Source organism: Protopterus annectens, chromosome 10.part0, assembly GCF_019279795.1.
Source record: "Protopterus annectens isolate FY-2018-M chromosome 10.part0, PAN1.0, whole genome shotgun sequence".
In the NCBI taxonomy this organism is placed as follows: Eukaryota; Metazoa; Chordata; order Ceratodontiformes; family Protopteridae; genus Protopterus; species Protopterus annectens.
In genome coordinates this window covers 566,463,869-566,478,856 of record NC_056744.1, presented here as the reverse complement: position 1 = coordinate 566,478,856, position 14,988 = coordinate 566,463,869, and the positions used below count along the sequence as shown (strand labels likewise).

Sequence of the window (14,988 nt, the reverse complement as noted above, 5' to 3'; positions counted from 1 at the left end):
GAGTCGCTACAACAATCACTTTGGTAACACCCTGGGGGCTGTGGTGAAACCAAAGGGTAGGGCTCGAAATTGGTAATGATTGGCCCCTAGCTGGAAGAGGAGGAATCTCCTGGAGCTTCTGTGCATTTATGTGATGGTAAGCATCCTGGAGGTCTAACCAGCACAGTCACTCTTGCAGGTACGGCATGGCCTGTAGTGTAACCATCTGGAACGTTTGGCAACTGACAGGTTCAGTATAGAGAGGTCCAGAATGGGCCTTGTCCCCAATTTTCTTTGGCACCAAAAAAACACCTAGAGTAGAAGCCAGATCTGGACTAATCTGGGGGGTACTGTTTCGATGGCTCGTTTTTCTAACAAATTGGAAATTTCCTGTGCTGCTGCCTCCCTTTGCGTGGGTGGAACGCCCAGGAGGCGTTTGGGAATTAAAGGGTAACCCACGAAGGGGATAGAATATCCTCTGGATATGATCTGAAGCACCCAGCAGTCTGTTATGGACTCCCATGCTGCCGGGTTCAAGAATAGCCCCCTGACTGCTGCCAGAGTAGAGCAGCTGGGCAACCCCCCCCTCAGGGTTGCTGCCTGGGTCTGTCCAAGAACGATTAGAGACCTGAAGTTTCGCAGACCCCCTCTGCCTCTGGGCAGACACCCATTCTGTCCCCCTCTGCCTCTAGGGGGAGAGCCAAAAGTGCCCCAGGAATACTGAGACTTCTGGAACCACATCTTTTGCCCTTTCTGGTTCCGGGAAAAAGACCTTTGAGGGTTAGAGGAGCGGATTCCGACAGCAGACAGTCTTCCTGTCCTCACTCTAGATGCGAGGCTCCTTGACGGTCTTACTGAAAAGAAACAGTCATAAGGGGCAATGGCAAAATACATCTTAAAGGGTTCGGTAAACTGACAACCTAAACCAGGCATTACACCGCATGGACAGACCCAGCTACTCCTCCTGTGGCACGAGAGGAATCGCATGGGATGCATTTGATACTGCTCTTAAAGCGGCCATTTCCACAGAGAACGAAGCCTTGCCCTCCTCCGACATGGACTTGGGTGGAGACTCCTCCAGCTCTTACTAGGTCACGCTAGAGTCTAGTGACATGGGCCAAGTAATTCAGCACCCTGAAGGTAGCTAAAGCATACACCCACTTCCCTAGGCGGTCCCATCATCTGTGACTGCTGGTCAGGAGGGTGGACAGAGGAACTCTCCTGAGAGCTGTTGTTACCACCATGGTGTCCACAAGGGAGCCCTTATTCCAGGATGGCCTGTCGGGGGGGGGGGGGGCTTAAAATTTTACTGGGTCGTTTGGGGATAGGCTCCATGGTGTCTGGTTCCTTCCATGCCCGCAAGGTGATCAAAACCACTAAAGGATCCGTGGAATGCTGTGCCAAAAGGAACACAGACTCATCAGAAGAGGGCTTGGGGGCAGACCAAACTCCCCGCTGGCGCAGGATCTCCATGATCTCTTCAAAGGAGACATCCTCAGGGGAGCTCTCTCCCTCATCCAAATGTGTCCTCATGTCAGGGACTTGGGGAGTTAAGTGCCTCCTCTTGCACGTATGCTTGCAAGCCACATCTCCAGTGTGGTTCTCGGGGGAGCACTTGCAAGCCATCTGCTCCTCAGGGGGAAAGTACAGTTTTGTACCTACCATAAATGTAGATGTTGGAGTGCTAATACAGCTGCAGTCATAACAGATGGGTTTATCCTGCCGTCAGGTGGGTCCTCGGTCGGCCGAATTCGAAAGTCTAGGTCCGGCGTCGGTTGTAGTCGCTTCTTCCCTGACGTCAGTGCGGCAGGGGTATACAAGAACCAGCTGACGCCATCTTCAGTTTTTCTTGCCCCAGATGTCAGGTGCCCCCAGAAGGAAGGCAAAACATGAACTTATGCAATGTAAAATAATCAAAAAACAGTAGTTTGCAAGCAAATACACCATAAAAGAATACCCCAATCAGGTTGTATGAGGAGGTGTTTGTCATAAGGCCTGTCCCAAGAGGGGATGGAGGGAGGGAAACCTGGACTGCAGCTGTATTAGCACTCTAACATCTACATTTATGGTAGGTACAAAACTGTACTATGTTCATCGTGCATACAGCTGCAGTCATAACAGATGGGTAGAATCCCAAAGCTAAAAAGGGGTGGCAGGCACTAAGTGGAACTAGGAGGAGCGAGGATGCCCTGCAAGACTGCTGTGGCAAAGATTTAGAGTAAAGTGGAAGGTGATAGTGCTTGGAGAAAGTATGCACAGAACTCCAAGTGGCTGCTTCCAAAATGTCCTTGGTAGGAACCCCCCTGAGGAAAGCTGCAGAGGTAGCTGTGGCCCTTGTGGAGTGAGATCTGATGCTTGTAGGCACAGTTTTTCCATGAAATGAGTAACAAAAGCGAATGCAGTGGGCTATCCATTTTGAGATAGCCTTTCCTTGAGCACCTGTAAGTTGCTCGGATTTTCTGAATGGCTTTGTCCTGTCCAAATAATAACCAAGTTGTCTGTGAATGTCCAAGGAATGTAGTAGTCTCTTCCCCCCTTTGTTTTGTGGGTTAGGATAAAAGGGTAGGTAAGTGGATAGCCTGATTCAAGGCTACACTGGATACCTTCGGCATAAAGGAAGGGTTGGTTCGTAAGGAAACTCTGTCCTGATGGAAAATGATGAAAGGTTGCACAGCCATGAGGGCCTGTAGTTCCGAAACCCTGCGTGCTGAGGTGATAGCCAGAAGGAAGGCTGTTTTCCATGACAAATATTGCAGTTCTGTTGAAGCAGCTGGCTCAAATGGTGGCAGGGTCAGTTTTTCTAAAATGAAGTTGAGGGGCCCCAAGCAGGTACTGGTGGTTTCCTTGGGGGTTTTATATTCTCAGCCCCTCTGAGGAACCGTCTTAAGAGAGGATGAGAGAATAAAGGAGGATCAGTGTTGTATTGTGCAGAAATGGCTGAAGCATGGATCTTGGAGGAAAAGGAAAGTCCACTGTTTAACATCTCAGCTAGGTACTGTAATATTTGTGGTAAATTTTAGTACCCAAGGATTCTGGCCCTTTTTCTGATTCCAGGCACAAAACCATTTCCATTTGGCGGAGTAGGCTTTTCTACTAGGTCTTCTGGCCTCCAAGATGACATCCTGCACCTCCTTGGAGAGGAGGGTCTGTTGGGAAATCAAGGAATCCTCCATGTGGCTAGATTGAGGGTTTTCAGCTGACTGAAGAGTTTTGAAGTTGTGCTGGGACAGCAGAAGAGCCACTAGAGGCAGGATCCATGGTGGGGAATGTGTCAGGCTCTTCAGGAGTGGATACCAGTGTTGTCTTGGCCAGTCTGGAGCAATGAGAATCATGTTTGGCCTCTCTGCTCTGGCTTTTAATAGAACTTTGGGCAGCAGAGGAAGAGGTGGAAAGGCATAGACTGTCAATGTTGTCCAATTGAAAGTGCATCCACTTTCCAGGCCTGTGGACGATGGGTCCTTGAGCAAAATTTTTTCAGTTGGTAATTTCTGTGGGTAGCAAAGAGATCTATGTCTGGCTGTCCCCATGCCTGAATGATCTTTGCGAAAACTTGAGGATGCAACTTCCATTCATGTGGATCCATCATATTTCTGCTTAGGTTGTCTGCCAGTGTGTTTTCCTTCCCTGGCAGGAATTGTGCTTGAAGTTGGATTTGCAATTCCAGAGCCATGTTCCAAAGGGACATGGCTAGTCTGCACAGGGGGTATGAATGAGTTCCTCCCTGTTTATGTACCACATCACTGTGGTGTTGTCTGTCCTTATCAATAGCTGGCCTGGATGCAGTAGGTCTTTGAAGCCATAATAGCATTTTGTACTGCTAGCATTTCCTTTAGATTGATGTGTAGGTGCTTCTCTTTTTGGGACCATTTGCCCTGAATGCACTGATCTATCATGTGCCCCCCCAGGCGTAGTCAGAGGCGTCTGTTGTGATGATTTGATTTGCTTGAGGCATGCAGAAGGGGAGACCTATGTTTCTTTGGCATGCTTGAGCCCACCACAGAAATTCCTTTTGAAGACATAGAATGAGTGGTATAATTGTTTCCAAACTGTGGCTGTGTTGAAACCATAAGTTTTTTTTAGGTACCATTGAAGTTTCCTCATGCAGCTTTGCACATGGGATCAGCAGGATGCAAGATGCCATGAATCCCAGAGCCTGCAGGACTTTTCCTTGCAGTCAGCCTGGTGAAGGCTGCCATTTTGCTGAAGTATTGAGATAGTTGCCCTTGCTTCTCTGGCGTGAGGTAGGCCATCTGGGTGTTTGTATTCAAGCTGGCACCCAGGAAAATTATTGTTTGAGAGGGTATTAGTTTTGATTTCTGTTGACTGTGTATCCCAGAAACAATTTTTATTACAAACGCCAGGTGTTTCATAAGTATGTGCTTGCTCTCCACTTGGATCAGGCAGTCGTCCAGATATGGGTATATTTGTATCCCTTGAAGTCTGCAGAAGGCAATTACTGATGCCAGGCAGTTTGTAAACACTCTGGGCGCAGTAGATAAGCCAAAGGGCAATGCAGAGAATTGATAATGGGTTGAACCTGCAAGAAATCTGAGGTATCTTCTGCAATCTTGTCTGATAGGGACATGCAGGTATGCCTCCTTGAGGTCCAATGTTACCAGCCAAGACTCCTTGCCCAGCATGGGAAGAAGCTGCTGTAATGTGAGCATCTTGAATTTTGGTGCGATTAAATGCATTTAGGATGGATAGGTCCAAAATAGGTCTCCAATCTTTGTCTTTCCTTGGTACCAGGAATAGTCTGGAATAAACACTATGACCCTGTTCTTTTGCAGGTACCTCTTGAATAGCTTTCATGTCCATGAGAGCTAAAATTTGTTTTTGTGCCTCTGCCCTTTGATTTTGTGGCAGGTTTGGCATGCCTCTCATTTTTGAAGGGTGTGAAAGTGGAATCTGTAGCCTCTGTCTATAATGTCCAGGATCCATTTGTCTTGTGACAATATGCTAATTTTTTGAAAATAATGCCAGTTTTCCGACTAAAGGTACTGCCATTAAAGCTTTGCTTGGCATGCAAAGGGGAAAGTCATTGTGTCTGCTTTCTGAATGACTGATCTATCTTCTCCACCTCTTGGTGTAGGAGCTTGCCATTGTCTCGCTCTAAATGATCCGGGCGCCTGTACCTGCCTCTGAGGTCTGTCCGTGGCTGGAAAGGACCAATTTTTTGAAGGCCAGTTTCTGCTGAAACGTGGAGGTTGTACCTGTAGGAAATCTTTCACTGTTTGCATTGATCTTGCCTTTTCCTCCATTTTCTTTAGTACCTCCTCAGCTTTAACACCAAACAATACATCTTTTTGAAGAGGTGCATCTAGTAATTTAGCTTTGACATGATCTGGTAAGGTTTGCTCTTTGAGCCAAGCATGTCTACGTATGACAGACTCTAACAGCAGCTCTACAGGAGGCCTCTAAAGCATCAAAACCACACTGCAAGGTATGTTTACCCACTTGCTCTGCACTATGCAACAAATCCTGCAACTCCTTTAAATCTGGTTGCTCAGCTTGTGTCATTTTGCTTTTCAACTGAGATAATAAAAACTGTTGATACTTTAACATATGGAACTGACAGTTTAATGCCCTCATGGTTAAAGTGGCTGAGGTGTACACCTTTTTCCCCCACCTTTCTAAAGCTCTGGAATCTCTCTGAAGGTAATGGGTTTTTGGCAGTAGAGGCCTTAATTCCCTTGGGACCCTGTGAAATAGTTTCTGGGTCAGCAGCATGGCTTTTGTATAGGAATTGGTGTGAATCAGGAACCCGGTAATACCAGTCAGGTTTAACAGAAGCTGGAGGTAATGAATCTGGGTTGAGGCTGGCTTCTGTGTACACATCTAATATATCCAAGACAGGAGGGATAGCCAGAGGCCTGTGCTGGGGAAGCAAGAGAAAATCCCTGAGCCTTTTCTTGGAATCTGAGTAATCTTGGCCTTCCCAAGTGAAAGTGTTCCCTCAAGGTATGTAAGGTTTCCCCAAAAGAATAGTCCTCGGGGGGGCTGAGGGAATGGACTCCTCAGCATCAGAGTCTTCAAAAGGGGAATATGAATATTCCTGGTCCTCAGAATGTTCTGAGGTAATAGAGGCTTGATCTGAGGAAGGGTAGTCTTCCCTCCAATCTGGGCCTTTTGTCCAAGGGGGGTTGAGAACCCCTGATAAGAGTAATCAAATCCTCAGCCATTTTGAGCATCTGTTTTTTAGGCATGGGGCCTTGAGAGGGGCTCTGTGGACCTTGTCTTTTAGTTTTCATGGCTGCTTTAGATTTTGTGAAAGCCTTAATGGAAAAGGAGGAAGGCCTGAAGACACCTTGAGAGGTGGCAGGCCTGTCTAAACTGAGTTTCCCTGCCAAGAGTGGCGTCAGTATCTGTAGTTGGAATGGGGGCAGAGGAGCCTGCGACCTCGGGCACAGAAGACACCGCTAAAGAAGTGTCATCGGTACTCGGGGGCTGTGTAGGTGCCTCGCTGAGAACCGGAGCACCGGTAGTCTGCTTTAGCGTGGTGTCGGTAGAAGTCACAGACCTTGTATGTCGATCCTTATCTTTGCATCTTTTACTCAAAATTTGAGTCGGGGTATCAGACGACATAATGTAATTAAATTTTTTACCAAAATATGTTGGGCGAACTCCGCCTGACGCTTAGTAGCGCGTTTGTTGAATCTAGTACAAAAACAGCAGGCCAAGACGTCGTGGTCTGGGCCTAAGCAAGGAATACAGAAAGAATGGAAATCCTTATGCGGTATTTGCTTCCCACATGAAATGCAATTAACTTTGTCTGACAACGGTCTGAGGCAAGAAAAGTTTCCCCAATGGGGTACTTAGCTTTCAAGAAGACTTCGGCTGAAATAATTTCGTAAATCTCAGGAGCTGGCTGACCGGCACTTGCGAACTGCTTATGCTTCGGGCACTGCGTGGCAAGACACACTGAAGATGGCGTCGACTGGTTCTTGTATACCTCTGCTGCACTGATGTCAGGGAAGAAGTGACAACCAACGCCGGACCTAGACTTTGGAATTCGGCCGATCAAGGACCCGCCTGATGGCAGGATAACCCATCTGTTACGACTGCAGCTGTATGCACGATGAACATCAATCTGGGGTTCTTCTAGCACGGGTTGTCCCTCTGGCAAGACAATGGGGACCATAGACAGTAGAGGGAGTCTGGGCAAAGTCCAAGGGGGCAGTCAGGGGTCTTGATCAGATGGAGGACCCTTACTACCACGCCGAAGGAGAGTGGACCTCCTGGGAAGTTAAGGAGGCTGGTCTCCCTGGCTCAGATGTGAGAATCTGAGCCGGTCCCAAAGTGGATGGAGCTCAGAGAGGGGACCTGGCCCAACATCAGAGCAGACGGAAACTGTTCCAAGCCATCGTCTCCAACATCCAAGCTCTGGCTCAGAGCGGCTTGGATCCCCTACTGGTCAGATCAGGAAACAAGTATAGTCTGCGCACACCCCCTAACCAAGACCAACCTCTCAGAGTACTCTGAAGCCGCAGGTGGGATTGGGCAAAAAGAAATGGGGGGGGGAAGGGAAGTTAACTCCCCCCTCCAGAGGGAGGGGGGCTGGCAAGACCCCCATCTGGATCTGTGTATGGATAAAGCACCTCATCAGCTTATCCAGATCTATATCCGTTAAGGAGTGGGTTGACCATGACGAGGCCACAGACTCAAACCTGGGGGGTTGGGGAACAGACGCCCAGGAGACTGAACGTGCCTTCTCTGGCTCTGGGGAGAACCTCTGAGACTGGAGCCGATGGGAGTCACTGATCCATGCTGACTTGAGAATAGAGGTCCAGGGACCTATTCCTCTTTTCCCTAGTCTTCAATTCTCCAGTTCTCCATCTCTCCTCTGCTCCGCTACCACAGGCTTAGATGCAGGAGTTTGAGTCCCAGCCTGGGAGGGAGGAGAGGCCACGGAGTGTCAGTCACAGCAGCTGCTGTGACTGAAGCAGAAGACTAGGAAGGAGGATCAGTAGAAGGAAGACCTTTGAAAGCCAACTTGGCCTTCCTATCTTTTAAAGCTAGAGGGTTGAACACTGCACAAATGGCGCAATCCACAATAAGGTGGGCTACACCAAGGCACAACAGTGTGGCCATCCACTGGGGAGAGCTTATGGCCACACTGTGCAGTGCTTGAACACAAGCTTTTCACCCATCATGAGACAAAGAAAGAAGCCTTAAAAAAAGAAAAAAACGCTAGACTATAAACACTAAGGGGGGGGCACCACAGAACAAACTACTCTACCTAAAAACCAACACTCTATGCCAAAGCAATGGGAGGGGAGAAGAGGTACCTAAACTAGCCTAGATCGGCGAAAGAAAAAGTTTTAAACTTAGAGAAATCACCCACTGCTAGCTTGAGCTCTCACTGCTAGCTGGAGCTCTGAAGACGCTATGTATAACAAATCGCAGCAAACGAGATCTGCGGATGGAAGGCAGTGGAGGTGTTATTATGGGCAAGAGAAGGAGTCTGGAGCAGATGCTACTAATATTTGCCGGCTCTGAACCGATCCTCTGTATCCCAAAGGTTGAAGACCAAATTAAGTAACCTTCTTCAGATCTGACAGCGCATTTGCATAGCCTGTCCTGAAGCGTAGATATTTTCTGCACAACTCCATTATAGGGATGTGCAGATAAGCTTCTTTTAAGTCTAGAGTGACTAACCACGTATCCTTGGCTAGCATAGGGCGAAGGTGTTGCAGGGTAAGCACCCTGAATTTTGGGACCATCAGAAAGGTGTTGAGAATGGATAGATCCAGGATCGGGCACCAAGAGCCCTCTTTTCTGGGCACCAGGAAGAGTCAGGAGTAGAAACCCTGCCCCCCTTTGTTCTACTGGAACAGGTTGAATAGCTCTGATATTGAGCAGGGAAAGTACTCGCTTTTGGGCCTCTGCCCACTGGTTTGGAGGAAGGTCTGGAAACCCACTTGGGGTTGGCAGTGAATGGAAGTATAATCTGTACCCCTAGGATACAACGTTTAGGACCCAGTGGTCCTGAGTAAGGGGCACAAGTAATTGGGCAGGGCTGGGAAGGAAAACTGAAGTCATTGTGAACTTTTTCCATAAAGGGGCAGCTTACCACTCCTGTTTTTGAGGTGGGAGCACTCCATTGTTTAGATCTCCGCATACCAGAGACTGTAGTCTGGGTGGTCTGTTTCCACTGGGTTTGGTCCGAGGAGGCCTGGAAGGGGTTGGAAAGGACAAGTTTTTAGAAGGTCAATGCCTACTGAATCTAGGTGGCTGCACAAGAATTCTTTACCAGTTTGCATAAATTTAGCCTTTTCTTCCATCTTTAAGAACCTCTTCTGCTTTGGTGCCAAACAGTCAGTCTAGTAATTTGGATTTGACATCTGGCAAGGTTTGTTCCTTTAGCCAAGCATGCCTTCTAAATACAGACCCAGTAACTGCAGCCCTGCAAGATGCTTCTAGGCCTTCAAAGCCACACTGCAAAGTATGCTTGCTAACTTGGTTTGCAGAATGCATCAAGTATTGTAATTTTTATTTTCTGCACAATCTGGAAGTAACACCATTTTTTTTGGTTAATTAGTTCCATATGTTGCTGGTACTTTAAGCTCTGGAATCCCTGTTTGAAGGGGTAGGACTTTTGGCTGTAGTAGCCTTAATACCTTTAGGCCCCTGGGAAATTGTCTCTGGAACTGCAGTAGGATTCTTGTTGAAATTTATGAGAATCAGGTACTCTGTAGTACCAGTCAGGTTTCCTAGGGGCCGGGGGTAAAGTGCCTGGAGTAAGACTATTACATGACGACATCTTTTTGGACTGAGGGTTGTACTGGCATTCCCAGCATAAATGCCCTCTTAAAGTATGCAAGGTTTCACCAAAAGAAAATTCCTCTGGAGGGGAGGCAGAGGGAATAGATTCCTCTGCATCTGAATCCTCATCGGTAGATATGGGCATGTCCTGATAATCAGAAGGGTCAGAGTCAGACTCCTGGTCTGTAGAATCCAAGGGAAACTCTATTCTTGGTCTCTTAGCAGGGGAAGGCTGGCTTCTCCTAATTAGGGTAATAAGGTCTTCATTCTAAGCATTTGTTTTTGTGGTATGGGAGCTTGAGAATGCATTTTGGTCTGTTTTCTAGGCGTAGTGTGTACTCTGGGCTTAGGAAACACTGTAGTTTTGGCTAAAAACTGTCAGTTTAATTTGAACATTGTTAGGATGGAATACACCCTCAGAAGCTGCTGCCTGCACAATGGCTCCAGACCCATCCAAGGTACAGACATCCACAGGTTCCATAGTCTAAGCATCTCGCACCATACGGGACTCTGAATGGGTCTCCGCAGAGGCCTGCTAATCTGTAGAAGAAAGCATCAGGGGCTGTAAAAGCACCTCAGTGGCATACTGGCGACTAGCTTAACAGTTGCCGGCAGTTTCGGACCTATGTGGTCTGTCTTCATCTTTACATTTTTGGAAGATCGTAGTTGGATGGCTTATAGAAGCCATTTCGTAATATGGAGAACGAGTGAAAATTTATTGACAAAGATTGCCTGATGACGAATGGTTTTGGCGTTAAGGCACCAAACCAACAGCAAGGGGCGTCCTGGTCTGGGCCTAAACAAGTGATAGCTTAAGAATGAAAATCTGAGATATTTCTTTTCCACAGGTAAGAAAATTAACTTCTCACATTGGTTAGAGCAAGAAAAAAGGATCCCCAATGGGGTACTTGGCTTTAAAAGACTTTAGGTTTTGAAACTCTAGTAGCGGCCGGCCTGCACTTGCTAACTGCTTCTGCTCCTCCTTGCAAGAAAGACTGATGTAATGGCATCAGGTGCCTGTTTTATACCAGACTACCTGACATGGAAGAAGCGACAGCATCTGACGCAGAAGTCAGAAGACTAGTATTCAGGACGACTGAGGGCTTCCTGCAGGTAGATAACTCAAGTGTGAGGACTGCAACAGTGAAACACTATCAAAAAGCACCTGGCATTCTCAGTAGACAATCCAATATCTGATGCAAACACTTAAACAGGGACTTTATATTGTCCCAAGAAGCCTGTAACTTAATTTAGTTTCAAATGGCATTCAGATGCAGTCACACAGGGTAAAGACTAAGCATCTGCTTAAGATAAGAGATATTGCAGCTGTCAACTGAGGGAGAGCCAAACAAAGGTATTTGCCTGTCACAGATTGCAAGTGGGAAATGTAATTCAGTATTAGATGAATTTCACAACACCCAGCAACACTGCCTACACATGCTGAACGCAAATAAAATATACAAGAGGTACTTCGGTTAAGGTGGGAGTTTTAAATCCCACAAACTCCTGTCATTTAAAGTTGCTTGCAAGTATTTGGTACTAGGAAGATAAATCCAGGACAAAGTCAATTAAATCTACAACTATATTGGTTCAAGTCCTCTGGAGACGCTTCTAGGCAGGGCTTGCGACATTGCTTTGGAAGTGGAGTGGCTGCCAACATTTATGCCAAGTAACACCTCAGTTTCCTATTTTCATATATCCTTCTCAAAACTACAGGCCATTTACAATTAAAAGCAATCCTTGAAGGATCACTTGGCTTTGCTGCCAATACTCAAGCTCCAACCATCATCCACACCACAAAAGTATAACTGCTTCATACTGAAACATCTTCCAGTAAAACATCTTATTCTCCACCTTTAAATCTAGCAAAATCATTAGAGAATGAAAACTTCTTTACAGAGTTAGGCACAAAAAATACATAATTAAAAGCAACTTGCCCCCAAAAAGTAACTTACTAGCACATTGGCCCACACTCACCTGTACAGTCGCATTGCTGGTTCCTACTGCTAAGAAGCTGCCTTCCTTAATCCAAGAAACTGAAGAAACATAATCCTCTGCCTGCTCCATCTGTAGGAGTAAAATAATGTCCCCATTGTTGTGATTCCAAAGGTACACAGATGGTCCCAGTGCAACAGCTAAGAAGTTTGAACTGCTCCAGTCTATCAAGTTTAAATCTATAAACAGAAGAATCTGTTACAATATACAGTTGGCCAATAGCTTTGTTTTACATCTTCAAAGCAACAAACAAGACAGCAAAAGTCAGCAACAAGCACTTATTCAAAACAAAATCACATTGGCACATACAATCTGTTGAAGTAGTTTTAGTCTGCACAGCTGCATGCAACTGGCAATTAACAATTACACAATGGCACTTGTTATAACATACACGAGTTAGAGGGGCAGGTCATTGTAGCAGTAAATCAGTCAAATGAAATCAGAGCCCAGATTAGAGCTCTGATCAGTGCCTTAAGCAGCTGAAAATTTACCCATACAGGTCATATGAATCTCCTGCCAAAACCTGCAACATGGCCGGAGTTTAAGCCCTCCAACAGTCAATAGGAGTCCATTTTATAACTTGCCAAGAGCAGAGCAAGTACCAGTTTAATCTTCATAGTCTCCCCCTTGGAATTCTTTACATTTGAGGACCATTAAGAATACCATTTGGATCAGATTTCTGCAGCATTACATACACTGTTCTTTACTGGCCAATCATTCACTACCTCAGCATGTATGGTGACCAAACATTAAGCCTATCCAACTTTAACAGCTGAAGCCTCAATTACCAAATATTTTATGCAAACAGAATCTGGACTACCAGTTTTAGGGCCATCTTGCACATTAAAATCACATACAACTCCCAGCACTGTGTGGACAGCATTCCACATCAAAAAGGGAGGGGGGGTACGGCACAACAGTTTCAATAAAATACTTCAAAAAGGAGTACTTGTACAATTAAGCCAAACAGCAAGTTGTCCACTCTCCAATATAGTTTTTCGAAGGAAACGGTAATTAATGAATGGCCCTGTGTGTGCAGTCAATGGATTTTTAAAGATAAAAGCTAAATACTTTAGCTTTGGCTGGCTAAGATCTTCCTGCAATCAACTGGACGTACAAGTGAAGTACACTTAACTGCACTTTCGTCCTATAGTACTGCATTTTAGGAGTTTCTTATTGAATATTAATTGAACTGAAAATTGTGGCCGTGTCTCTACAGTTAGTTCCCACCCCCTCCCTATTCTTGTTTTGGTGTTAATCTTGGTGGCTTTGAAATTGTATGCCCTTCTTGTAAATTTGTATTTGGATACTCCTGGGCCCATCTCATTTGCTCACTCAACTGAGTGCAGTGAGGTCATATTCTGATTTCAGGCACTCCTGTGTACAAAGAGCATTTGGGAAAGAAAAAAAAATTCCAAGCTTGTTTCTGGCCTTTCCTTAAGTAGTCTAGTCCACATATATATTTGCTGTATCCAGGACTATTTGCAACCTTCTGAGCCCCCAAACCTTTGTATGTTGAGGGAAGCCTTCTAGCTTCAATTCTGTTTTAGAACTAGCCAGTTTTTTTAGTTTCAGCACTCAAATCTGTTTGAGTACAGAACTTGTAGTAAGCACTAAATAAGCTACAAATTACTACAGCACTCAACTTTCCTCACTTTTCTAGAGGAAAGCAGTTTTTAGTACTTTAGCATCTATCCAGGCATGTCTAAGGGTGAGCTCCTGGTGTTTTCTCCTGTCTACCTGATTAATCTGGGCATCTTGGGGCAATGCAGCAATTGCCTCATGTACACAGACAACCCTCTTTTCCTACCACCCAACACTACAGCCTGTGAGAGATGCACTTGTATAGCTAAACAAAGCAAAGCTCTTTACCAAAGACTGGACTAGACAGTCAAAGAGAAGGTAAACACTTGCACCACACTCATAGTCCCTCAAAACCTACACAAACACACCTACATTCGCAGAGGCTCTCAAAAACCTGCCCAAACAACAGGGACCTCCAAAGCAGAAATGCAAGCAAACTCCACCCCCTCAACACAACCCAAATTACACACAGCGTGCCAATCAACCACAGCCCATAAGGCATAACGTACCCAACACTAGTCATAGGTGGGTATAGTCAGGTACATCAATGTTCCACTCACCAGGCTAAAGAAAGTTACCGTCGGGTGCCAGGATCCACGACAACGCACACACTTGGGTCACTCCATAACAAGTACAAATACGACAGTCATTGTCCATGTTTGTGTGAATGACCGGAGATGTACCTCCCTGGACTACATGGAGAAGCTCTCAGATCTTATAGCCCAGGCAGGAATGACCCTAGCCCCGAGTAGCATCCTGCCATCACCCAGAAGGATAATCCAAGTACAAGGACAAAATGATAGACTTCTAGGCTAAGCGTCTGGTGTCATTTTAAGGGGATCCAGTAGGTCTGCCTGGGAGGACATGATAAAACAGACCACAATGGCTTTGCCAGAGATGGCCTGCACCTGTCACCCTTGGGATTTCGGATACTGGCCAAGGCTCTTGCCACCCCTATAGTGCCTTTAGGCAAGGTTCAAGTGACAAATTCACCACTGTAACCGGTACAAGCAAGCAAATTCTTAGGGTAATGCTACTCAACACTAGAAATCTAAACCTCAAAATGCACTCACTCAAGGCACTCCTTAAAATGGAGAACAGACATCTGTGCAGTGACAGACCTGCTTAAAAGCGCCAGAGAGCACCCCTGCATTACCAGGCTATAATTCATACCACATCTTTCGGCCACCTAACCCTAACCAACACAAAAAAGGCAGAGTCGTGTCCATATTCATTAAGGATATCCACATCTAGTTGCACAGCATAATGCGTCCGAGATTATCCAAGTGCAACTAACTCTAGGCAAGACCACAATCCAAACTGTAGCTTGCTACAGACCCCCCCCCCCCCCACCATGCCCCAGGATTCCCACTCCATTTCTTGATACACTAGAAAATATTAGGGTACAACCCAACACCCTAATAATGGGTGATTTCAACTACCCAACCATTAACTGGGAAAACTACTACTCATGAACCAACACTCTTGCTAAACGATTTCTGGAATTCATAAATTCCAACGCCTTGGATCAACTTATTCACACCCCCACCAGGAGCAGCAATATCCTAGACCTGGTCATTACTAAAATACAGTTTTGTACCTACCATAAATGTAGATGTTAGAGTGTAGAGACTGCTGCAGTCATTACACTTGGGTTATCCTGCA

At 46.0% G+C, this 14,988-nt stretch overlaps 1 protein-coding gene across 1 annotated transcript in view; it reads right to left on the bottom strand.

Annotated features, from left to right (window-relative positions):
- CDC20 (cell division cycle 20) overlaps positions 1–14,988 on the bottom strand; it is a 710,318-nt gene that overhangs the window by 484,282 nt on the left and 211,048 nt on the right. The window contains exon 6 of the mRNA XM_044085408.1: positions 11,722–11,918. Coding sequence (XP_043941343.1) covers positions 11,722–11,918 — 197 coding nt within the window. The remainder of the gene's footprint in view (positions 1–11,721; positions 11,919–14,988) is intronic.